General features: G+C 43.0%; 1 protein-coding gene across 2 annotated transcripts; it reads right to left on the bottom strand.

The window, feature by feature from the left end:
- Positions 1-30: 30 nt before the first annotated feature.
- Kng2l1 (kininogen 2-like 1) lies at positions 31-24,176 on the bottom strand. Of its 2 annotated transcripts, NM_001102418.1 has the most exons (11): positions 23,866-24,176; positions 22,231-22,341; positions 20,067-20,151; positions 12,882-13,054; positions 10,895-11,002; positions 7,985-8,069; positions 6,766-6,938; positions 4,570-4,677; positions 4,382-4,468; positions 2,396-2,473; positions 31-242 (listed from the first exon to the last, which is right to left on the bottom strand). In NM_001102418.1, the coding sequence occupies exons 1-11, from the start codon at positions 24,058-24,060 to the stop codon at positions 144-146; spliced, it is 1,302 nt and encodes a 433-aa protein (NP_001095888.1). In that variant the 5' UTR covers positions 24,061-24,176; the 3' UTR covers positions 31-143.
- Positions 24,177-26,489: the final 2,313 nt, after the last annotated feature.

Raw genomic sequence — 26,489 nt, 5'->3', positions numbered from 1 at the left:
AGATAGGAATGGCTGAAGGAGACACTGTGAACTCGTCGAGTCTGAACTTTATTTCACCCAGGATCAGGTGATGAAGAAACATGCTTCCATACTGCACACATCCCAGGAGTCTTCTGGTCCTTCCACTCCGGGTCTTTGCCGGGCTATGGTGTCACGGTTGAAGCTTCTGCCTGACGCTCAGGCGCTGGGCCTGCCCCTGCCTTTAAGAGTCTGCCCTTGTACTCACATGAGTTTAGGAGCCTCTGTAATATAGTAAAACGCTGTTAATCTCGTGCTTCTGCTCAACTTAGGCAAAGCAGCGCAGCCAGATACAGGGTGAGAATGTTTCCCAGTGACATTGGGTCTCCATTTTAAAGGAAAACAATGATTAAAATGAAAGAACACTCAGCTCAAATGCAGTTTCCCACAACAGCCATACACACACACACACAGGCTGTGTAGCCGTGTGAAGCAGCATCCTTATTTCCTATTCCCACACATCTCTCCAGTGCATTGTGCAGGCACCTTGCTTTCTGTAATCGGAGTTTGTGGGGACTCTGCAGTGAGTCCCACAATCACACACATTCTGACTGTTCTGATCCCCCACTCTGTGTTCTCCTTCCATACCTGTCAGGGGTCCCTCCTCCCTACAGGGTCACTTCTGGGGTTCAGGTCTTTGTTTAGTGGCCAGGGAATTTACCTAGAGTCTCTCAGAGATCATGGGTATGGAACTGTCTGCTGGAGCCTGGAGGACTTATCTCTGCCTTCAGAAAGTCCTATCTTCTTTTTCCAGCAAAAGCACAGCATGGGTTGTAAACCACACACCTTCCTCACATTCTAAGGCCATGAGTGATAACCTCTTTCTCTTTCTCCAAAGTCAATAGTCTTCAGCGTCATAGCAAAAAGATAGAGCAATTTAAGGTGAAGCTAAGGACTGGCTTCTAAAAGGTAGGAATGAAGTTTCCATCAACTCCCACGACATGCCTTATCACAAGAACTAAAAGGTTGCCACAGCAAACCTACTTCAATATTCTTCCTTCTACTTTCTGCCCTTGGTGTTAGATGCAGAACTTCTGAGAAGTAAGGATTGCTTGATCTGACCTCAGCAACACTACCAAAAAGCTCTTGCTTGAAAGCTATGACAAAGACTAGCCAGGGGGTAGACTAGTGAGGAACACCATCACCCACAAAAGGAAATCCAAGGCTAACCTGCTCAAGGGGGAGTCTCGTTTGATATACTTAACCTGCTTGAGAAACATAAAGTCAAGTCATTACTGCCCACTTTCTCCCTTTGATCAGCCTGTTTCTGTTTTCTTATCTTTCTCTGACATCTGGAAGTTTTGCTGTTATTTTCCCCCATCCATAAACTCAACCTTCAGTCTCTTGATTTTCTGTTTTCTAAACACAGAGACCATAATTCTGTATGGAAATGCGATGTGTATCTTGAGATACCCACTCATTATCTGAGCAGTGGATTCTGGTAGGCTTCTTCCTGTATTGGTTCAGAGAGCGTGTGAGGCAGGCTCAGAAGGAATTCAGAAGGATGGCAGTTTTATTATCAGTCCACAGGGATTTATAAAGTCCTACTGACAGGCTGTTCTGAGCCTCATGGCTTGATGACTTATGTCACAATATTTGTGTTTGGGCAGTAGAAAAAGAGGCTGGGAAAGCATTTGTAAAGATTCCTACGCTGTATAAGTTAAGAAAGAGCATCGAGGAGATCAAAATCAGAAAATTCTGTTGTTTCTATGGTTGGATCCTTCCTACTAACTGGCTTCCATGGGCGCCCAGGACACTTGTGGGAAGTTGCTTCTGGAAAGTCAGATATCAGCTTAAATGAAAGGCTATCTGGTTGTACATGGATATCAGGGATCAAATCATCATGGGTCTCCGTGTCATATGGTGATGTGGTAGCTATCACACCTTCAGTGAAACCTGAGTCCTGAAAACCACGAGAGATAACAGCTGGCTGAGCTAGGGGAGGGTTCAAGGTGAAGCCCTCTGTCCTCCCCTGTATCTGTGTAGATGTAGTATTGTCTTCAGAAGAGCTTGTCAAAGGCTCTGCTCTCTGGTCAGTGTGCTTGACATTGTTTTTGTCTTTATTTGTGTGTTTATCACGACCGTGACCATGACCATGACCATGACCATGCCTCTGACCATGACCATGTCCCACTGGATGTCTATGGTCATAGCCGTCTTCCCTTTGCTGTTTAAGATCATCAAGTTTAAGTTGATGTCCATGACCAAGGCCATGTGGTTTCTGGTGTCCATGGCCAATACCATGCCCATGCTTATGACCTTGGTGATTCTTATTCTTTATTTGCTTTGCATGCAACCAGCCATGCCCATGGATGGGTCCTTGTTCATTTCCTGGATCCCTCTCTTCTTGCACCCTGGCAATGTAGGATGGACTTACAGTTGTACTTTCTTTAGGCTTTTTCACTCGAGGTGCCCGGAAAGGTGAAAATCCTGGAGGCCTTCTTATCACTGATGTCTATACAGAAATATTAAGATGAATGCATTGTGTTAGCACCAGGCTGTTGGTGAAGGAAGAAGAGACTAGGAATATGGTGATTCCATTCTGTATTGTAATGGGCTGAGTCTTTCAAAAAAATATTAAATACTATATTTGTTGGTCTTTAGTCTAGGCTCCACCCCACAGTTACCTGGCAATAGTAGGAGGGATTGACTCACTATAAAAGGGGCTGCTTGTCCCCCTCCTTTCTCTCTTGCTCTCTTCTCTTCTTCCTTCTGCTCCTTTACCCTCTTCCCCTATCTCTCCATTCCCTTTTTGCCTCTCTCTCTCTCCACATATTCATGGTCAGCCTCTACTCCTCCTCCTCCTCTTGCTCATCCTCTTCATCTTCCTCTTCCTCCTATTCTCTCTCTCTCTCTCTCTCTCTCTCTCTCTCTCTCTCTCTCTCTCTCTGCCTTCTCTGTCTCTACTACTCCTTCAATTCCCCTTCCCATGCCCTAAATGAACTCTATTCTATACTATACCATCATATGGCTGGTACCTCAGGGGGAACTGATGACTCAGCATTGGCCCCAGATGCACCCCATCCCCAACACCATACCATGCCTCCAAAAAACATATCCCAGTTTTCTCTCATTATAGAACACAATATTACATTTCTAGTAAAATAGATTAGCAATATTTCTCTTTTAATTATTCTTGAGATGTGTAGGCTTTGTTTGTGGTCCTAGGGATTGAAATAAGGACTTGTATGAGTTGGGCAGGTACGCCGTCACTGAGTTACAGCCTCAACCCTGTCCTGATTATTCTTCTTAATAGTCCTCTAAGGCTAAGGGTTTTTTTCATTTAGAAAACTGGGTGATTGAGCATGTAATCCCGGGGGGTATGCAGTTTGATAACTGATATCATTTCTGCTGTAACCATTGCTGTTACTATCTTAAAGGTCTTTATAACTAAACGTTCTCAGCTGTGCCACCATAGGGCCTTCTCACAAGCTTGACAGGAAGGCCTTTTACAATATGTTAGAGATAGTACACAAATGACAAGAAGCTCAGCTAGGAAAGAGAGGTGACAATCTGCACAGACATGTGACTTTCTGGATATGCTCCACCTCCCTTTTACCAATGTGGGGAGGCCACAGTTGAAGCCAGTCATGAGAGACGAGAGAATGAGGCTTTGGAGTTAAACATCTTCTAACAGTTAGGGTCATGATGGAACAGGTGGGCTCAGATAGGAGCTACACTCAACACTCTACAGACTGAGTCCACTTTCCTGCCAAATGAAAACCACAACACCTGCTTCCCAGGGCCCTCAGGACCATTGAGAATATGTAAGGAGCTGGCTGTGCACAGCCTGGCTTGAGGGACTTAGTGACATGATTCACTCTGGAGCCTCAGAGCATTTCAAATCTTAGTGTCCCATCGTTGGCAAGGGATGAAGCCCTAGGCACATTAAGACTTAAAAGAACCTGGTGCAGAGTGCAGCCTTTCAGATTTGAATTGTGTGTGTGTGGACCCCTTGAGGAGCCTTTTAAAATGCAGTTCACATTCATTAACTGTGGAAGGGGAGTGAAGCCACCTTCCTCACAAAGTCCTCCAATGTACAGAGCAGAGCACAGCACACAGTAGTACTCAGGTCTCGGGTGAGTCTCAGAAGGGTGTGGCTCGTGTTAGTACCCTGGCCCTCTCCTCAGTACCAGACACAGAACTACCTGGGAACACTGACAATGAGTTAAGTGACTGGGAGGTTACCTGTTTTCCTTTCCAGCCATCAACCTCAAGATCAGCATAGAAATGTACAACTTTTTATGGGTTTAAAATGTAGCCCTGGCCCCACTTTGTTTCAGTAATGATTCATTTTCCATACCCAGATATTGCTTTTTGGAATAGGTAGAGCTGACCCCAAGCTCCCTTACTTAAATCCTACCATGTCTAGTACTTTGCATTTGACAGTCGGGACGACTTTGTTCTCCCAAGGTCTCATGTACACGTTAGCATTGCAGTTGAGGCTTTGCTAATCATGAAAGCAGAAGACAAGAGAAAATAAATCAGCATTAGTTATGAGGCACATGAGCAGTGACCCTTAGATCCTCACACAGGGACAGCGCAACTCACACCGAGGCGTTTGGTCTCACAATCTGCTGTCAGTTCTGCGTTACTTTCCTTGGAACATTTGGTTTCTCTGGCTATGAACTCAATCACATATTTTGTTCCAGCAACCACCTGTAAAGTTAATAGGACAAGACAAATATTTAATAAGAATTTCTATAATAAATTAAACTTTTTTACTACAGTGAGTTTAAAGTTAGGATCTTGAAATTTTAATTATAAACTGACCATCTAAAGTGTCACACTTCCTAAGCTACCCATATCTGGTACATATCTGTACACATAACTAAAACTTCTGGGTATTAGTCTGGCCAGCTTCCTTCACTATGTAAAAGATATGCAGGCTAAACTTTTACTTTAATATACACATATTAATTTTAATGTTCAAAGGCTTCAAACCACACCTACAAAGTAACTCAAGGGCTTAGATTTTAGCACAATCTTAGGTTTCGGGAAAACAAAGGATTTTCTTTAAAGGTTTTTGTTGTCTTTCTGCCAAATACTAAATCAGAAAGTTCTTATGTAGTTTAAATTATTAGATTAGGAAAATATTTATATTATCTATTGATTCTCTTATACTTTTAATATTATGAAACCTCTTAAACATTTAAACAAGCCAGTCCTTGGTGGACCACACCTGTATCCCAGCACTGAGGAGATAGAGGAAGGTAGATCTCTGTGAGTTCATGGCCAGCCTGGTCTACAGAGTGAATTTGAGGTCAGTCTGGACTGTATTATGAGATCCTCTCTCAAAAATTAAAAAAAAATGTATTAGGAATATGTCTAACCAAATGATTCAAAGACAATTACAATACAGTTCTCTATAATAAAAATCTCTAGATATTGGCAAAGAAATTACATAAGATACTGAACAATGGAAATATCGTTCATGTGCCTTCATAGGCAAACTTGATAGTGTGAAAATGTCTATACTACCAAAATTAACATACAGAATTAATGCGATATCTATAAAAATTCCCATGGCTTATGTCATAGGCTTAGGAAAAATACATGAATTTATATGAGACCACATAAAATTGAATGGCCAAATCAGTCTTAAGGAGTAAGACAATACTGAAGGTATTGTAATACTAGACCTCAAAGTACACTATAGAGCCATAGTGACAGAGACAGCCTGTGAGTGGCACAAAAACAGACAGGAAGACCAACAGCACAGGCAGGAATCTGCCCCAGGTATCAACAGATGGGACTGCATGAAAATACAAAGTCTCTACAAAGCAAAGGAAACAACCAGCAGGGCCCATAGCCCATGATGGGAGAAAATCTTTACAGCTACCCTTTAGACAACAGCTGATATCCAGAATTAACAAAACATTTGAGCAACTAAACAACAAGGGACTAAAACTCTCAACCAACACGTAGTAAACAAACTAATAGGCAGTTAGGAAAGCAGGAGACTCTCCCCCATCAAACACTCTTTACAAAGCTGCCTTTACGTTTCTGCCTAACACTCAAGAGTAAGACTCTTCTTGGCTTCATTTATCCACAGCCATATTGTGGATCTTGTTGTTATTGGTGTGTGTGTGTGTGTGTGTGTGTGTGTGTGTGTGTGTACTTGCTATGTGTAGTCCAAGCTGGCCTACAACTTGTGGCAATCCTCCTGTCTCAGCTTCTGAGAGTTTGCATTACTGTTGTGCACCATAGAACACAGCACAAGATGTGTCTATGAGAGATGAGATCGAGATGCCAGAGAATAAAACAGTACACTCCATCGCTTGCATTTTGCTAATTGCACTGTGGTTTCTAGTATTTTTACACTATTTTGGAGTTTGGAAGTGATGGGTTATACAATTTAAGCTTTGCTTCAGACATTGTCAGGTAAAAAACACACCTGAGCTTCCGACCCTCCTTATTTTTTTGTTTTGGACACAGAGTTTTGCTGTGTAACCCTGGCTATCCTTGAACTCACTTTGTGGAAGAGGCTAGCCTCAAACTCAGAGATCACTTACCTCTGCCTCCCAAATGATGGGATTCAACCTGTGAACCACCTGTATCCAATGAAAACAGTGCCTTTCAAAGATACTTGTCCAAGACACTCAAGGATGCAGCAGAGTTGGAACTTGGAATTTAAACCACCAAATCCTGTTGCCAAGTACAGTTCCCCCAACCAGAGCCAACATAGAAAACATAGTGCTAATCAATCCATACATAGGCTCCAAACTCCCTTTTCTATTTACAGACCTGTGATGTTGCCTTTTTCACGGTGTCAATCTTGAAATAGAAAGTATGGTTATTCTCTGCATTAAGTTGTGCAATGGAATGACCAAGTGCCTCCTTCAGCTCTGGGCTGTCTACAGGTATGTTTCTGGGGCAGCCAGGGCAATCCTCAGGAAGTAGTTCGAACAAATCATCTCCTGAATAAAATAACATTGAAAGTCATCAAGTTCCACCAAAGAGTACTCCTGGCCTGCTCCTGTCACACACAACCTCTGCGTTCTCGTGTACACAGGGTGTGAGGGAAACAGAACAGAATTAAGGGAATATTGGCCCTCAGACCATCACTTCTCCTTATTCTCCAGGAGATCTTATGCTTCGGAGAGCATGTTTGCCTATGTTGACCCATTTACTTTAATTTCTTTGATTTTTACCCTGATACAGGGTCCCAATGCCAGCATTGAATTCTGTAAGTCACAGAAGTTGACCTAAAACTTCTGATCCACCTGATTCAGTTTCCTGACTGACATGGTTACAGATGTGCACTGCCACGCCCAGTTTAAAATTTCCCTTTTTTGATGTAAACTATAGAGAAATGTTTAACTTTGAGGAAAGTGATTGTGAACACAAAGCAATGACTCTCCAATGGACAGCTGGGAGTCCATGGCTCCATTAAACAGGCAGTGCCAGTGGTACTCCTCATGACAGGTGCACAAGGTGCTCCTCATGACAGGTGCACAAGGTGCTCCTCATGACAGGTGTGCAGTGGTGCTCCTCATGGCAGGTGTGCAGTGGTGCTCCTCATGAAAAGTGTACAGTGGTGCTCCTCATGACAGGTGCACAGAGGTGCTCCTCATGACAGGTACACATTTCTGTTTCTCAACATAACACGTTCACAACTGTTTGGCAATGTGAGTGAACTCAGCTGTTTGATTAGAAATGCTGACCTAACTACAAGTTTTCCAGAAAGCTCCCCAGAAACACACTGGAAAACCCACTTTTACCTGGAAGGATTCCATGGTGGATGGTTAAAAACAAGATACAGTTCTCTCTAACTCAAAACACCAGATTTAAGGACAATTTGTACAAAAGGAAAGGCAGCTGTCACTGTCCTTGAAGGCTACCTTGTCTGGAGAACCCACACTGTTCCTTCAGTCACCACGCTGCCTGGCCACTTACAGACACAGTGCAGCTAAGTAAGAAGGAGGCCCCAGTGCTTCCCCTGTCTCCATTTGTGCTTTCTCACCTGGATAAAATTCACAGCTGTCTGAGAAGCCGGCAATTGTTTTATGAATATCCACGAAGGCATTACCCTTACATTCACCATCATCCTGGTGGTTCAAAATTATAAACAGAAGTCATTGTGAGAACAAACATCTATCAAAAATGAATGACAGTGTGTCTATGTTACAGTTGATTACATCGGGAAAATGAAGAAAAAGGAATAAAAGCTGAAAGCAAAGGAGAAGTGAGAAACACGGCTAGCCATGACATCCATTGCGAGGAAGAACCACAGAGGGGGAAGAAATAGAATTGCACACTGCACAGCAATGCCCAAGTAAGACAGGATCTCTCACTGAACGATGAGTTCATTGATTACTGTAGGCTGATATCAAGTGATCCCAGAAGTCCTGCCTGTGTCTCCCTGATGATTGGATTACCAATGTCTACATGGGAGAGAGATACAGAGACAGAGACTGGCCCTTGACTGAAATAGTTATTCCCTGGTTTCAATTTTTGCTTTGTTTTGTTTTAGAAGCATCTGAGCACATGGCCATCACATGTATGTGCAGAGGTGTACACTCTTACACATACATGTACATACATGCATATATCACACACACAAAGAAAAATGGGCAAAATTGTACTTAGTCATCCATAAATTCAACCCATAAACTTCTAACATCCTTACGAAAATATTTCAGCAAAAAAACACATTACCTCAATTATTGATTGAGAAACTAAAATATATTTAGCTATAAAATTCTGAATTTTAATTCAATAGAATTTCAATTATTTATTTAAGCAAACAATTGACAAATAAAATGAAGTTTAAAAGATTTAATAACTATGTTTATCACCTATAAAACTGAGACCCTATTGTGAAGGAAAAATACAAATGTTTGCTAAGTTAGTAATTATATAAAAAAGTAGAAATAACCTAGGTATCAAAAGGTAGGAGTGCTGTGGTAAAAAACAATCTATGGTGTCCTTTCTGGAATATTAATACAGAGTCATTTTTAAAGTTTACCAAGATTTCTAATGATGAGGAAAAATTCTTAGGTGAATAAAAGTAGAGCATGTGAAATAATCGCAGGACTGGAGAAATGGCTCGGAGGTCCAAGCACTAACTACTCTTATGGAGGACCGGGGTTCGATTCCCAGCATCCCCATGGCAACACACAACCACCTACAAATTCAGTCCCAAAGGATCTGATGCCCTCTCCAGCCTCTGTGGATATTGTAAGTACATAGTCTACAGATTATATATGTAGGCAAAAAGCCCATATATTTGAAATAAATGAATCTAAAATATTTAAATAAAAGAACCACAACTTTTAAGAAAGAAAAAGTCATTGAAATATTCCCACAAGTCTCCTTCATCTCCACCCAGGAAAAAGACAAAGAAAATGTGCAGGAATCGCTCTGGGGGTTAGGACCATTCTGCTTGCATTTGCATTTCCTGATGGCTAGTGGTCCTGTGGGTGTCCTCATGGGTTTGTGGGTCACCTGTCAATCCTGAAGCATCCATTCAGTCCTTTGCCCATTTTAGAAGTGATCTGTCTTTTGGTGTTGAGTTCTGGAATTTTGAACATGATCTTCATGTTAAGCCCTTAAAGGGCAGAAGATTCACAAATGTTTTCTTTCATTTTGTGTCTTTCTTGATAGTCATTTATGATTCTTTCAGCGGCTATAAATCAATACATAATTAACCAGAACATTTGAGAAGTATTGAATAAATCCCCCAAAGTATGTAAAATCAGAAAAGAGCACCCACAACTCTTCCTGAAGGTAACAGCTTTCTGAATTATAACACATTTATTTTCTATTACTTTTATATTTATATTACTTTACTTTGTATATTTGACTGACTGCATACATAGTTGCCCTTTCTTCCTTTCCTTTGATTTTAATTTAACTTGAAAACAAATTTTGATACAGCATCATCGCTCTATAGCCCCGATGGCTTAGAACTCTGTGGAGCAGCCTCGTCTTGAACTCATGGACATCAGCTGTTTCTGGAGTACTGGCAAAGGTGTGTGCAACCAAACCCACCTCCCACTTCCTCCTTGTCTTCATTTATTTGCTTATGTCTTTTTTGTTTTCTTTCTGAAACAGCAGCTTTTCAAACCACTGATGGCCTCAAACCCACTGTGCAGCTAAGGACGCTCTTGAACTCCTAATCCTCCTTTCTCCAGGGCTCCTGTAAGTACAGTTTGTGTCCTGGTTTTTTTACTTGTCCTTAACATATTACAATGATTTTCCAGTGACACAGAAGGCTCAGGAAGTAGGTTTAATCTATGGTCCACTGTAACCTACATATGCATGACCTAAGAAGGCATAATAGCATATGTCCCAAGTGCTCTACCATTAAAATTAGCAGTGTGGTCTAGATTTCCCACCTTTCCCTCACAACACAGAACTCTCAAAGCAGAGACACTAGATTAAAGAAATATCTGCAATAATATCCCAGAAAGGTTCTTTCCTTGGTCACCTTAGCATCCACAAGCCACAGGTCAGCCACTGACATCATTACAATGACAAGATGTCATGCACAGAGGGAGAGAATTCCCAGAATGCATTCATTGGAATGACAGGAGAAGAGGGAGGGTGAGCAAACACCACAGGAGAGTTTATAGGAAGAAGCTGGGACACAGAGCATCCTGTGTGAATATGGAACACACAGGAAGGTGGAGGAGGCCAGGAGAGTGTGACAACCCATCAGCATGGCAAATCCCATTCTAATCCCTGACAGGACAGAAATACTTAATGTGACACACATGGATTGCTTGACCAGCAACTTAGGTCCTAAGACCCCGGGTGAACATGAATGTGAACCACTAAATGACATCTCGGTGTCAAGTCCCAGAGCTTGACATTCTGGAAATGCTGTCAGCAAAATGTGAAAGACTATTGCTAAATGTCTGCTACTTACACCACTGGGAAGGGGCACGCAGTCTTCATGGAGGGAAGGAAAATCCTCCTTTGAACAATTTGTTTGCACAATGGAGTAGATAATTTGATAATTCATGCCAGCTACCACCTGAAATGATTTATGTGGAATGAGTACTTGAACCTCAGGTTGAACAATATTCACAGTGAGCAAAAGTTATAAATGTCTTGAAACATTGAACTGGATGTAGTAACTTTTCCAGAAATACAAACCATTATTTTTAGTAGACCATAGAATCACTAAGCAAATATTGGGTATTGTGACAAACACATGTACAGACACCCACACATACACATACAACACACTCCCATGGCATTTCTAAGTAACTGCAAACGTAAAAGAATAGGCATATTTTCATATGTGTATACTTTATATATCATATATATGATATATCTGTATCTTCAAAGACACCCACAATCTTTCTTTCCCAGGTTGCCAAGAATGCATGTATGTTAGTGGAGGAGTATCAGGTTAGTGAAGCAGTATGATTGTCTAGCTTGGAGCAATGGGGAATGGGAGTGGCCTCTCCTGGTGAGCTCTCTGGGTGCAGGTCACCAGGTAGTGAGGTTCTCCTGCTTTGCTCTTCGCAGCCCCTTCCCACCATCTGTGTCCATGGTCACCATGTCCCTGTGCTGAGTGCTGTACAGGACCTCAGGTGGGCAAGGTCCACATCTCACACAGGAGCAAGTTGAACTAAAAGTAGAGAATGTTACTCGCTAACCTGAGGAATTCTTAAGAAACCTCAGAAAAGCTTTGATAAAGGAGCCAATACAAAGTTCTGATCACAAGCTAGGCCTGGTGATCAAAGTCTTTAATCCCAGCATCAGAGGCAGAAGTAGGAAGATCTCTGTGAGTTTGAGACCAGCCTGGTTTACAGAGTGAGGTCCAAGGCAGCCAGGACTTGTAGAGACTCTGCCTCAAGCGAACAAGAGAAGCAAATATATAAATGGTCAGATTAGTAGATATTCTACCCCACGCCACCAGGAAGAAGTGGGCAGTATAATTTAGGGTGTAACCAAAAGTTGTTTTTACAAACAATTTAATGTATTGATGCCATTTTTAATTAATGATAAGAAGGTAAAAATATAGATTTGGTAAAGCTTTGAAGTCAGCATGCCATCCATTTTCCCATTTCTGGGAAGAAAGCACGTAATGCCGAGGGAGCTGGAGTGTGAGAGTTTCCTTTCCTTTTCATGGGTCTCACAACTCCCCTGGATCCTGACAAAGCCCCTTCTCATACGCGCTATTCTTATGAAAACACAGGACACTCCAGTACATGCCAGCATGTGGCCAGGCAGGTTCTCCTGCCAGTGGTTCTTTTTAAGTGACAAAATGCCAATCTAACAGATTTTCAACCATATTGAGATGCTACATCTTTTAAGTTCCGACTCCGTTTTTGAGAACCTGACCTAAGTTTGAACTCATGAAAACTAGCAGGCTGGTACCTAGCATTAGTGTCCAAGTTGCTCCCCCCAAAACACCTGAGCCTCATTCTAATCCCTAGGCTAATCCCCAACCTGACCAACGTTTCCAGGACATACCCTCAACAAGACCAGTGTCTCCAGGTTACTCCCCAGGAAACCTGCACCCCAGGTTACAAGCCCAATCCCTGTCTAACAACCACCAATGCAAAGGGGAACAGAACTTAAGTTTATGATGTGACTCCCAGCACCAGACAATTATGTTAAAGGACACAGTAGCTTTCCAATTAGATGCTTACCCACTTACCCCTGCTTACTGATTACTATAAAGCCTTGCCCCATAGACATTCAGAGCTCACCACACACACACACACCAAAACCATCCTGTGTGATGGTGGTGGATTGAGGGGAGAGGTGGGGAGGTAGCTCGAATAGAATAAAGACCCTGCTGGGAGGTGTATCAGGTCAGCTCCTCTGTTTTTTTGGGGAACCACAAACATTTCCCTGTCACTACAATATCTCATGTCAAGAACAATTGAACAACAAACCTGTCTGTCAGCACTCTTTACTTCTCCGAGAGCAAAGAGGTGGGTGTGCTTCGTGTTGTTGTTGAAATGCTCCACAGCGTGTTTCAGAACAGGCCCCAACTCTGGGCTATCCACCGAGATAGGGTGCATACACCCCAGACAGTGGTACTCGTTTGTCACTATGGGACCCTTACCTTGACAAAGAGCAGACAAAGACACAGCATTAATAACTGAAAACACATCTCATAGTCATGGTCCTAAAGCTCAAGACCATTTAGAAAGATCCTGAACACCTGACTTTCCTGTATCTCCTTCCAGTGTGAGTTAGAGCTAATGAGAGTTTAGGACTCCAGTGCAGTCAGAAGCAAAGGTGCAGAGCATTAAGAATGGCTATGCTATTGATTTCCGTTTTCACAGGGTCTCCTATAGCCAAGGTTGGTCTGGAACTGTCCATGCAGCTAAGGCTGGCCTCCAGTGCTCATCCTCCTTCCTCTGCTCTTCTCCAGAGGCTTCTATGCCTGCTGTGTGGACAGAGGGGGTGGAACCCAGGTGTGCAGGCATTCAGCTTCTCACAGCAGCGTTGAGGAAGGAAGTTGTGTGAGGAGAATTCTGAGTGCTTGCGAGAACACTCCAAGACTACAGGACAGGAGACTTGTGACTTCAGTTTCTTGAAAGCAGAGAATTGTTCTTGGAATGAGGGTTCAGGCTCCTCCCAGATGTGTTGGGTAGGAATGAGTTTACTTCAGAATATTCATTATTGTTTGCTATTGTTCTTCAATTCAATCTTTAAACTCTCCTGTATATGACCTTATGGAAAACATTATTTTGTCACATGCAGCTTATCCCTGTGATTGTATACAGTCTGAACTCATGGGAACCCAATTCAGCTGACCTTTCTTAACCCTCAGAGCATACATTATCTGAAGCTCTGAATAAAGTTGATTATTTCATGAGACTGTAGCCTGCCTCATTTATCAGGTATATTCTCCCATGTCCCATTGCCTTAAGGGTCATGAATTTAGCTGAGCTACATCATTAAGCCCTTATTTTTTTTTTCCCGGAGCTGGGGACCGAACCCAGGGCCTTGCGCTTCCTAGGCAAGCGCTCTACCACTGAGCTAAATCCCCAACCCATTAAGCCCTTATTTTAATGTATCTTAATGATCACAACAATACGCCAACCATTTTATAAAAGAGAAGATATTATAGACACATCATTGTTTCTCAAGGTTAATGAGAGCTCCCTGACACCTAACTCCATCTGATAATGTCAGTCAAATGCTTTGGCTCTTGGAGAAGAGCCTTCCCCTCCACCCAAACCAGGACGGTCTTTCTTTTTTATGTCACACACTATTGTTAAATTTGTTAATCTTTACATTCAGTGTTTCACCATCTAAAGCAAGTCAGTGTGAGGTAGTGTGCTGGCCAGAAAGTATTCCTCTCTGTTTTCATCTGACTAGAACACAAGACAAGAGGCTTTCTTATCGGTCAGCCCAAGAGAAGCCTCTCCTTGAAGTCTATCTGCCCTTGCTATCCCCTGGCAGGCAATGAGCCAGGTTATAGGGAGATTTCAAGTGTCCCATCTGTGAAGGAATGACTGTTAGGTAGAAATGAAAGAGTGTAGATAGTGACCTATCTACACTCATGGGATGGGTAAGAGCTAGGAAAATACAGGAGGCCGAAGGGGCTGAGGGATGTCAGCTATGGAAAAGGTGAGAATGCTGAGAGAAAAGGAAGAAGGTGGCAAGAGGAATTGAAAGGCATGTGGGGGTGACTCGCAGTGGGGGGGCAGGGAGAAGTGGCTGATGGTGCTGAGAAATCAGGATAGAAAAGGAACAGTAGTGTGTGATGTGGCATCTATTCAGTTTGCCAGAGTGTCCAATGTGACACAGAGAGGGCCAGTTTGATTTAGGGACAGTCAGAGAGAGAAGGCTGTGCTCCAGGCAGGAGATACTGACCCTGTTTAGATTCACTGTCTACACTCAAAACCCTCAAGTTCTTTGGCATTCTGATGAGAGCTGCAGCCTCTCCCTAGGAAAATGCAAACAATCACAATATTTACAGAGGATTTTAGGATTCCCATAGACTGAAGTGAAGAATATGCTGTGTGGAAGGAGGAAACACTGAATGGTTTGCAATAAAATGATGTCAAACATTTTTATCAGTATTTATGCTAAATTGTCTCAGGATCAAAGGCTTGCTTGCCTCTTGGGAACACACTTTCTGGGTGCCTACTGTTCATGGATCTCTCCTTCCACCTCTGTCTCTGTCTCTGTCTCTGTCTCTGTCTCTCTCTCTCTCTCTCTCTCTCTCTCTCTCTCTCCCTATCCCTCTCCCTCCCTCCCTACCTCCAGTCCTCCCTCCCTCTATCCAGCCCTCCCTCCCTCCCTCTTCCCCACTTTCCTTTTCAGACAAGGCCTCATATACCCCAGGATATCCTCCAGCTTGCTCTATAGTTGAGAATGAATGTAACATCCTCATTCTTCTTCTGCCTCAATCTCCCCAGTGTGGGCTTTATAGGTGTGCACTACTGTACTTTGATGTGTTTGGATCTTAAATGTACTACAAAGTCCAATTTGTCAGGAGTCAGCATAGGACAAGCTAATAACTAGCAGGTGATCTTTCTGAGATAACCGCCTCAGATTAAAATCTACAATGGAACTCCATTAGGCAAGGCTTAGGAGAAAATTACTTTAATTAAGATTCCTGCTATTATTATGCTTTTCCTGTTATTATTAAACATATATGACAATCACTAGGTACTACCCCACTTTTTTGAGCAGATCTGTTCAAATCTATGAGTATGTACTGTCTCGTAGTGATGCTATATAAACAAATAGACGACTTCTCAAATCTTTATGATGATCCTATTAGAATTCCCAAAATTATATCAGTATTTTTTCAGCTCTTTTATTGTGGGAGTGCTACTAAGTCCTTTTTTGATAGTCAAAACTGTAATGAGAACTCTGCCATTTTTCCATGTGTCACCAGTTAATTGCTTCAACTACTCAGAGCACATTCTGAGAAGTTATAAAGCCACTGACCAAAGGTCATAAAAGGGGGACAAATGATTTATTATAGGTATTAGGACAGAAGGTAAAATATTGACTGCATTTATCTATACAAAACTTCACTAATAACTTAGTTATGGTTTTAAACCTTCAATTAACCTGTGGAGTTATGACAGGTGATGAATGTTTAGCCAGATAATTACTCCTAATGGATATGCACATAAGCATTCTCAGTTGTAAACTTCTATTTCAATTTATGAATTGAATTTATGTGTGAACTTGTGATGAACTTTTTAACATGCAATCATGTATTCTGAAAGACGTAAAGGTGCTGAGGACAAAGAAAAAAGAGTCAGAACTGAGCTGAGGATAATTTTGTAAACAGAACACTTTTTAGACAGAACTGAACTCAAGAAGATCTTAGAAGTGAAGGCATAGCATTGGGAGAAAGACATTGAGAGTAAGAGCATTACTGTGACATCAGAGCAGGAGGAGAGAGCAAGATTAGAAGGAGAATGCAGAGTGGAATAACTTAGAAACTATGAGGCAACTTTAAAGAATTATAAGACCAATGTGCAGAATGCAGAGGGAAAGAGGAAAATAGAAGAAGCTGCAGAGAGCAGAAGGAGCAAGCAGGCTTCTCCTAACCATGAGACACACAGGTCCTTAGTAACAGGACAGGCTTAGTCTTATTAAAGGAGCAAAGCTTTCTTCTTACAAACTTGGGTTTAATTCATTTATCAATAAAAGGGTAGAAGAGTTTTCTTTCTCTATGCAATAAAGATTGAAGCTCATTTTTCATCCAGAATAAGTGAGGTCTGTCTTCCCTCATACTTGGGCTTTTGTTCCTATACATATGTAAGTATGGATGTGTGTGGGTAAGGATGTAATTGTGAGAATGCATGCAAGTAGGACCCAATTGATTTGAATAGAAATGTATTAATGTGCATTCGTGAATCTGTATATGAACTTATGTGAGTTTATGCATATTTACTTATGTAGAAGTTTTTCCTTCTGCAAGAGTGTGATTCTCTTTCTTGGTATCAATAGAAGTTTATTTCTCCAAACTTCCCCCCCACTATGACAAGCAAGAGGCATCTGGAAAAAAGGGAAAAAGCTCTAACTTAATCCTTTATTTAATCTCCTACTGTTTTAGGATGAGGTGCTAAGTGCCAGAGACTGCAGTTTCTGGCCTCAGAGGAACACAAAAGGCAGGACAGCTACAGTAGCAAAGTAGCCTAAACTTAGATAAGTAAATTTATCTTATTATACATCAACACTAAATATCTCACAAGACAAAATCTTACCCTCTTCCCCCTCCACTGCCTGAAAAACAACTAACAAGAAAGAAGACCCTGGGGTGGGGGAGGGGGGAGCACTGGTACCAGGCACCAATTGAGGTAATTTTGTTGTGGTAGCCAAAAGCTCACTTAACACAATAGGTGTGATCTAGTCGGTAGACTAAGCCTTGGGCTCTGCTGATGATATTCAACCCCTCACATTACAAGGTGCTCAACACAGCTCTCCTCAGGACTGTGTGGTGTATGGCATTTCTACGGCAGTCAGGAAAACTTTATAAATGGTTTCCCCTTCTCTTCTTTCAGAAGAGATTGAATCAAAGCACTGTAGAATTTGATGGGAAGGATGGGAGACTTACTGATCAAAAGAGGTGCAAGCACATAAGCTGTGGAGATGATCAGGGCAGAATTGTCCCCCACCAGCCAGCTCTCATTCAAGGCAGAATGGAGTAGAAGAGAGCGGTTTCAAGGGAGGGAAGAGTAAGAAGGGTAACATTTTTCCTGGGTAAGTGAGTGCCTTCCATGCTGCATATTTTTATACAGAAGGGTTTAAAATAGGAATAGAACTTTTCAGTGCTGATGGGGACTGATGAGCTCTTCTCTGCCTTGGGCTGATATTTTTAAATGCAACTTCTTGCAAGTACTGAAGTTTGGTGCCTTTGCGGCCAGTGCATGGAAAACATGCCTCTATGGTGTCTCTCTTCTCTCTTCTCTCTCTCTCTCTCTCTCTCTCTCTCTCTCTCTCTCTCTCTCTCTCTCTCTTTACCTTGCAGAGGCCAGTTCCAGGAAAGTTTTCATGACTGGCATCAACCATGCAACACCCATCGCTCTATAAAGGCTTTGCACCTTTACAACATTGTAGAAAATGATAATAATGGCTCTATCTCGCTTTTTCTTTTTATTCTTAAAGGAGGATTTTTTACTTTTTACAACTAATGACCTATTCTTCCCACTCTCCTACAGACTATCTGGATAACCTTAGGTAAGTTATTTCACCATTCCAGCCTCAGTTTCCTCATTTGACAATGAGAGTGTATACCACACTGACTGACTTGTAATGGTGGGAGGAGTGAATTTATGTAAAGTCTCCAGATCATAAATGCTCAGTGAATGTCTGTTAGCATTCTGCCTAAGCTCCACACCCACAGTTACCTGACAGCAGCTAGGTATGCCTGACACTATAAAAGGGACTGCTTGCCCCCTCCTCACTCTCTTGCTCTCTTGTACTTACCCTTTTCCCTCTTTTGTCCCTTCTTGCCCCATTCCCTTCTCCTCCCTCTCTCTCTCTCCATGTGCTCATACTGGACTCTACTCTTCTATTTCTCTACTCTTTCTCCTCCTCCTCCTCCTCCTCCTCCTCCTCTTCCTCTCTCTGTCTCTCTGTCTCTGTCTCTGTCTCTCTGTCTCTCTGTCTCTCTCTCTCTCTCTCTCTCTCTCTCTCTCTCTCTCTCTCTCTGTCCCTAACCATCTTAACTCCCCTCCCCATGCCCTAAATAAACTCTATTGTATACTATACCATTATGTGACTGGTCCACCAGGGGGGAGGGATGCTTCAGCATTGGCACACAGAGGCACCCCCCTTCCCTCACACCTCCATAGAACATAATGAAATGCCTCTTTATCTTTATATAAACACATGAGTGTCAGCTATCAATATCCCGAGCCTGGGGTAAGATGCCCAGACATGGCATCTTTAGATTTATCATCTTATTTCCCGGCACCCCATCCTCTCAAGGGTGCAGTTCTCTTATGTCTCTTCTGAGACATGGAAAAGGAAAAGGAAGAAGATAAAAATTTGGAATGAAGCTGGACGTGGTGGTTCACAACTTTAGTCCCAGCACTGAGGAAGTAGAAGTAGGTGGATCTCTTGAGTTCCAGGCCATCCCAGTCTAGAAAGCCAACTCTAGGACAGTCAGAATTGCTACATGGAGAAACTGTGCATTGAAAAAGAAAACACAACCAAAACCAAAGCAAACTAACAGAAAACAAAACAAAGAAACAAAAAAAGAAGTGCTGCGGTTTCTTCAGTTGCTATCTGATGTAATGCTAAGTGTGGGCCTTCAAGACCTGGCTGTCCCAGAGCACATTTACCTTGGTCCGCGTTATTTTTGATTGGTAAATAAAGATGCCAACAGCTAATAGCTTCACAGAAGAAGAATAGGTGGGGTTTAGGTTTCCCAGACTGGGGGGTCAGACAGCGACCACTAAGGGAAAAAAAGGTGCAGAAGGAGAAGGAGAAGCTACCATGGGGTGGGTGAACCATAGAAACATATCCCTGTGGGTTGGCCAGTTGCAGTTAACAGCAGCCAGGTGAAATATAGTAATTATTCGGCCTTATTTATAGGAAAGTAGATTCTAACAGCATAGGGGTAGGCAGCTGCCCAGAATTTGTACTGTTTAAGGTTTGTTGTAAATACGAAGGTGAAGTGTATCTTTTATCAAGGAACTAAATGACCTAAGGCAAAGTAGAAACCCTGGAATGAGATTAAATACTTTCGACAACAAAGAAGGAATGATTCCAGACCAGGGCATGCCTCAAACCCCACACTTGGCTTCATGTAGGATGCTGTGAAGGATTGGAGGCAGGTTCATGGTGCCTCATTCAGTGAACCCCAAATACCCACCTCCACCTACCCCTGCTGACACAGCACAGGGAGTTCGGATAGGTCTCAGGGGATGATTGACACAAGCCTGACCCAATCCAAGAACTTCCTGCAGTGCTACTATACCCAACATCTACCACAATTCCAACACTGCAGATGGCATTGCCACCTTCTGGGAGGGTGAAGCAGTCTGGTCTGGGTTGTGTTCTTGGTACACAGGAATAATTAACATCAACAAACCCCAGGCTCTGACACACTGCCACCAACAGGCCAGGTCCCCAGATATATCACCCACCCGGAGTAATATTGCAGATCTGGGTGGCTATGGAGAATTTATTATTTCTTCTCTTCTCCAAAGTTGCTGTGCATTCACCAGTAGCCTAAAAGAAAAAAAAAGATGGCATTTGATTTGCTCTTTCTTCCTCCTGGAGACACCTAGCTAGTGCTGGTAATAAAGGTGGATTTTTAAACAGAGAAAGGACTAAGGTTTTTCTCTAATAGAGATTTTGTTTCGTTTTCTTTTGATTTACTTGTTCTTATGCACGTGAGTGTCTATGCACCTCATGTGTGCCTGGTGCCTGCAGAACCCAGAGGACAGCAGCAGAAGCAATGGGACTAGAGTTACAGATGGTTCCAAGTGTCCGTCTGGGTGCTAGAAACCCAACCTAGGAATTCTCAAGTGCAGCAAGCACTCTTAACCACTCAGCAACCTTTCCAGTCCATTAACAAACTTGTGAGACTTGAGAACGAGTATTTATGTGACCTTGTGATTATTTCCACTGACCACTGATCTTCACAGAACAGGGGAGAGGCAGAGTAAGTCCTCTAAGGTTGAGTCATGATGTAGCGATCTGTGCCTGCTTGTTTGCCACCAAGATGGATGCCATGCCTCAGGACCAACAGGATGAGCTTCCTTTTGATTCCCCCCTCAGTTTCAGTGTTTGCCTGCTCTTTACATAAATTCAGTTTAACCTCTTAGAACATCCCACTTCCACACTGCTGGCTGCTAGTTGTTCCTGCTGCTCTGGTGCCCCTCACTGCCTCAGTTTACCCACTTTGTGGAAACAGCACCACATGTACTTAAGAGGTTGCTGTGGAGAATCAGTGTGCCCACACACAGAAAGCGCCTAACAGAGCAGCACACAGTCAGTGCTTACACATGTCTGCCCACTCTTAGTGATGAATAATATTTGTTGAATAGCTTTGAGTTGGCCTTCACTTTAGCCCCCAGTCCTGAGTATCAGGAGCTATTGTGTGAAGCTAGAGCTCACCCTGATGTGTCCCTATGGCTCTGAGAGACTGACTGCAGGGGATAGCAACTGCTACACAAGCTCACAGAGTCAGAGTAGAAATCCTGGTCTCCTAATCTGGAACCCAGTGCATGTTACAACTGTGAATGAGCACAGTGCTTAAACAAACACGTGGATGATGCTGACATCCTATCTAAGAGGGGAACGCCAGCCTGGGAGAAGAAAGGCTTGTTTCTCAGGCAGATAATACCCTCTCGCCAGTGCAAGGCAAACATCAGGTACTCATGCTCAATCCAGTATTTCTTTAAGGTGCTTATTGTTAACAGCTCCTTTGTATAACGTATCTAGTGTAAGCCTCCTACAGCCAGGGAGATCAAGAATGTCTCATTTTAATAGGATAAAGCACCTACTGAGGGAGGATGAGCAGCAGAGTCAAGACTAGTACTGGGGCTCAATAGAGCTGAAACTGCCATACTCTTCCTAAACTAGACCTCAAACTCAGCCCAAATGTCTTCCTGTTGTCTCCCTGGGGTCCAGTGCACAAGCTTTGGTTGTTTGCATGGACCACCTTCTACTGAGTGGACACACACATGTTTAACAATTGGCATATTCCCGGCTTTCCTTTCTTCTCAAGAACACAGATATAACATGTACATCTTGTATGAATAAGCTCTATAATATATATCATTTCCTTGTAATTAATAATAATCAATATCTAATGGTGGGCAAGCAGTTAGGTGTACATACAGAACAGAATAATAATTATATCTTGCCAATTGCAACATGGAAGGAACTGGACACCAGCCGGTTAGTGAGAGCATCTAGAGACAGGACCTCAAAGGATGACAGGGGGTGATGGCACTTATGCTAGGAGCAGAACAGGAGTCACCAGCAGTTGGAGGCTGGCATAAGACAGGGCTGGCCATGGATTACTGAGTGACAGACTGGAGTGGGCAAAGATGACAATGTTGTATTTTAACTGAGAATGGCTAAAAGGACTTTAAATTTTCTCAACATGAACAGTTGATGACTGAGGTGACAGGTGACCCTGCTTTAAACAAGTACCTGGGAACCAAGTTATCAGGTGTACCCCATGCTAGACACAAGTTTCATACTTGGTCTATCAGTTTTCCTGTCTCATTTATATTTTATAGCACTGTGAGAGTTGTGTGGGTCAGGCTGGGGCTTTTGTATAAAGAGCACACTCACGGCTTCCTCAGCGTCCTTGAAGTCGCAGTCCTGCCAGGCGAAGCCACTCTGAACAGAGCAGTTTCCCTCCTTGATTTGATACTTGAAGGAATAAAATGTTTTAGAGCCATCCTAGGGAAAGCAAAGGTGACACTTTGAGTCACTCAGGGCACCCAGCAGCAAGTTTGTGGACCCTGACATCACAAACACCAGTCCTGATCAGACTCAAGGAGAGCCGTGTTCATTAAAATATAAGTGATTACGTTGTGTAAATGCCCCTTGGAAGGATGTGCTTACTATGCCTGCATTCTTAGTGATCTCATAGCAGTATCCGTGGCTTTGTCCCTGCCCTCTCTTATGTAAACCCTGGCTCTCATGGACATTTATGAGTCCATCCTGTCTGGTTGAAGCTGACAAAGGATGAAGCCTGTAAGCCCAGTAGTGCACTTGGATTGAGACAGGGGGACTATGAGTTCAAGGCCAGGGCAGCTACATGAACATTGTGCAACCAAACTCCCATGGGCCCCCATCTGTCAGTCAATGAAGATACTAGGAGACTGTGGCCCTGAGTGGAGGGAGCAGACTGCAGGCTGTGCTTCAGTGACAAGCAAAAAGCTTCATTTCCCCTTCTGAATCGAACATGTCTGTGTCCCATAGGGCTTTCGTTTTATCCTCATGTCTCAAAGGTTGATTTTTTTCCCTGGAAAATAGCATGACCAATGCAAAGAAAATCTTTTAATTGAAATTTATTTATTGAAAACATTTAAAATTTTAATTCTATTTTAAGTTTTATTTTAAGCGTAGGAGTGTATGTGTGAATGTGTGTATGTATACTACAAGTGTACCTGGTGCCCAGGATGTTCAGAAGAATCACCAACGTCCCTGGAACTAGAGTTATACATGGTTGTGAGCTACAGTGAATGCTAGGAAGTAACCATGGGTACTCTCCAAGAGTAGCCAGTACCCTGACCCACAGAGACATCTCTATAGTGTATAAACTATATTTTAAAATTCTTAAAGGTTGTTTTTCTCTAGTTTATGCATCCTGCTTTCATTTGTTTCCTACCTGAGAGAACTAACAAAGCAGGAAGAAAATAGTAGAAAACATGCCAAAGAGTGCTCCAGATGGAACTTAGAGGTAAAGTCCTGGCCTATCATATACACAATCCTGACTTTGTTTCCCAGGATGATCAAAAGTTTAAGTTCATCTTCAGCTACACAGCCAAATTGTGCTTAGCATAAGGTTATATGACACCCTGGAATAACCTCCTCCCCCCCCCAAAAAAACCTGAAGAACAAATGGAAACATTACCATTAACATCAAAGAGTCATCCACACACACTCTGTGCTAGATTCTTGGTCCAAGCAATAATGCCAACTCTCTTCTCATTCACTGTATCCATCCCCGTGTGGAACTCTCACTTAATGCTGGGAGATGCCTGAGTTCACAGATTCTCTTGCTGCAAGCTGACCGAGTTGCTGGAGTCCCACTATGCCTGTCTCTTTCAAACAGCTCCATCTGCTGTGGTTTCTTTCTTCCTGGGATACTGCTTTCATGATCACCCAGGAAGCCTAAGGACCAGCCATCTCCAGCCCTATACCCCTGTGCCTGAGAGCACCAATTACAAGTGGTTTCACAGGAAAACCGTCACTCACCTTCTTAGTGCCCTCAGTCACTTGGTACAACACAAACTGGTTGCCACTTTTTAACCCAGCATTATATTTCTTCAGAGCAGTATCCACAGCCTGAAAAAGACTCTCATCATTGCAGTCCATTTCCTGGGCATCTTCTTCCTGCGCTAAACTTGGCAGGAGCCTGGAGCAGAGGAGCAGGATAGTAATTAGCTTCATGATTAAAGGTTCCCTCTGGAATGGAGGAATTGTTTTGCCAAGAATGGGAAACCAACTCAGAAGCTGCTTTTAGCAGCCTCCAGTCTCTGACTTCTCCTGCCTATGCTCTCCCTGCCTCACCACTTGGATCTCTGTTTGGATTCCTGCAGTCACCTCTTGTTTGCCCTCTTCCCAGAAAACAAACAGGACTCTGCTCCATGTCCAAGCAGGTACCTAGCTGGGGCATTGCAACAAGGGGTTGTTGACCTGCTTGTTTGCCTTTGGAAAGAATGTGGGAGTACACAACCTATTTCTAAAACATTGCCCAACTGTCCCCAGGGAATTGCAGCAGAAACCAATAAATGCTAAACCAACAACCATTTCCAGTATCATCTTACTACTCCTGGCCTAGTTACAAAGGTCTCTGCATATGGAACAATGAGGACAATGTACAAGCACCTCTTCCCACACATCACTGCTCATGGCACGTCAGGGTGTACAGATACAGACACAGACACAGGGTTTTGTCAGCTCTGGTGCGTTCCTGAAATGCACAAGTGCAGGAACATCAGCCAAGGGCTGGGAGCTCCACCCAGGACACTGGCACATCTGACAAACCGTGGGCATCCTGTCTTGCCTCTGGCCATGCCAGCCTCTCTGCTCAGTTCTATTAGCCCATGAGAAGAAGGGGAGGGGCCAGCAGGTTCTCACATGAATGAAATGCTCGCCTCACCAGCCTCAGGCTGATAACCAGCGTTTGAAGCTGGGAGTTCACAGGAAATTTCTGAATGGTGACACACATTTGTCATCCTGGCATTCATATTTTTAACTCGGAGGGGAAGGCCATAGAATCACCAGGAAGATGAGGTGCCCTCAAGTATGAAAGTGCAAAAAACAAGGAGACCTGTTGCACCAATGTGTCTGGAAAGGCAACCACTCCTGAGAGCTCTCTGACATACACATGTGGGCCATGTCTTTTCTGTGTGAGCACACAGACATTCTCATGCTTTCTCTGTCTCTCACAAGCACACACTAAAAATAATAATGAAGAATAAAAGAAAGGAAAGTAAAGGAAAGACAGAGGGAGGGAAGGAAGGAAAGAAGGAATAAAGGAAAGGAGAAATAAAAGAACCAAATCTCAAAAGTTGAATTCTGACCAAAATCTCATGGGGAAGAGAGCTGAACACCCAGAAGTGCAGACATCCTGAGACCATAGGACAGACTGCCACTTCTGCCCACTTCTGCCCACATCCTTGGTTCAGGGGAAACTGCACAGTGCCTTTGGACACAGGAGTACAGGAACAGTCAGCCAATGGTACCTGTGGTTCTGCTCTGGGCCCAGGACTGAACTGAACTGGCCAAACAGTTCCCTGCACCCAAATCCCATGGGGGAGAGAGCTGGACCCTCAGAAGTGTGGACACTCTTGAGAAGCTGGAGAAGACTACCCTCTGCCCACATTCTAGACCCAAGAGGGAATTGCCTAGTGCCCACTGTGCCCCCTGGGTGCAAAAGACCTAGGAGCAATCATGGACAGCACCTTTATGATTCCTGCCCACACCTAGGGCTGAAAGACAGTCACCAAGAGCACATACCCACTTGAAATCAGAGCACCTGTTCTCAAAAAAGGCTGAAAGAAAACAGGAAAACAGTTCTACAGGAGTGCTGACACAGAGGCCTACAGGAGGGTCAAATCACTCTCAGAAACAGCAAGACAAGCAAACACCAGAGACAACTCAATGGCTAGAGACAAGCACAGGAACCTAAGAAACAGAAACCAAGATTACTTGGCATCATGAGAGTCCAATTCTCCCACCAAAGAAAATACTGACTATCAAAACACACAGGAAAAGCAAGATTTAGATTTAAAATCACATTTTATGATAATGATGGAGGACTTTAAGAAGGACATAAAGAAGTCCCTTAAAGAAATGCAGGAAAACACAAGTAAACAAGTAGAAACCCTTAGAGAGGAAACACAAAAATCCCTGAAAGAATTACAGGAAAGCACAAACAAACAGGTGAAGGAATTGAACAAAACCAGTCAGGATTTAAAAATGGAAATAGAAATAATAAAGAAAGCACAAAGGGAGACAACCCTGGATATAGAAAACCTAAGGAAGAGACAAGGAGTCGTAGATACAACAGAATACAAGAGATAGAAGAGGGAATCTCTTAGATACCATAGAAAACACTGACACAACTGTTAAAGATAATGTAAAACACAAAAAGCTCCTAGCCCAAAACATCCAGGAAATCCAGGATGCAATAAGGATATCAAACCTAAGGATAACAGGTATAGAAGAAAGTGAAGACTCCCAACTGAAAGGGCCAGTAAATATATTCAACAAAATCATAGAAGAAAACTTCCCTAACCTAAAGAAAGAGATGCCTATAAACATACAAGAAGCCTACAGAACTCCAAACAGACTGGACCAGAAGAGAAATTCCT

Source organism: Rattus norvegicus, chromosome 11 (assembly GCF_036323735.1).
Source record: "Rattus norvegicus strain BN/NHsdMcwi chromosome 11, GRCr8, whole genome shotgun sequence".
NCBI classification, from domain to species: domain Eukaryota; kingdom Metazoa; phylum Chordata; class Mammalia; order Rodentia; family Muridae; genus Rattus; species Rattus norvegicus.
The sequence above is the reverse complement of the archived record's forward strand: the minus strand, read 5'-3'. Positions and strand labels throughout refer to the sequence as shown.

What these genes read in the sequence shown, in the direction of transcription:
- Kng2l1 (NM_001102418.1), bottom strand. Translation starts at nt 24,060, where the DNA reads ATGAAGCTAATTACTATCCTGCTCCTCTGCTCCAGGCTCCTGCCAAGT. An exon ending in TAAAGAGTGCTGACAGACAG is followed by an intron (nt 11,003 to 12,881) that starts GTTTGTTGTTCA and finishes AAATCATTTCAG; the next exon opens with GTGGTAGCTGGCATGAATTA. An exon ending in GCGTGCCCCTTCCCAGTGGT is followed by an intron (nt 8,070 to 10,894) that starts GTAAGTAGCAGA and finishes TTGAACCACCAG; the next exon opens with GATGATGGTGAATGTAAGGG.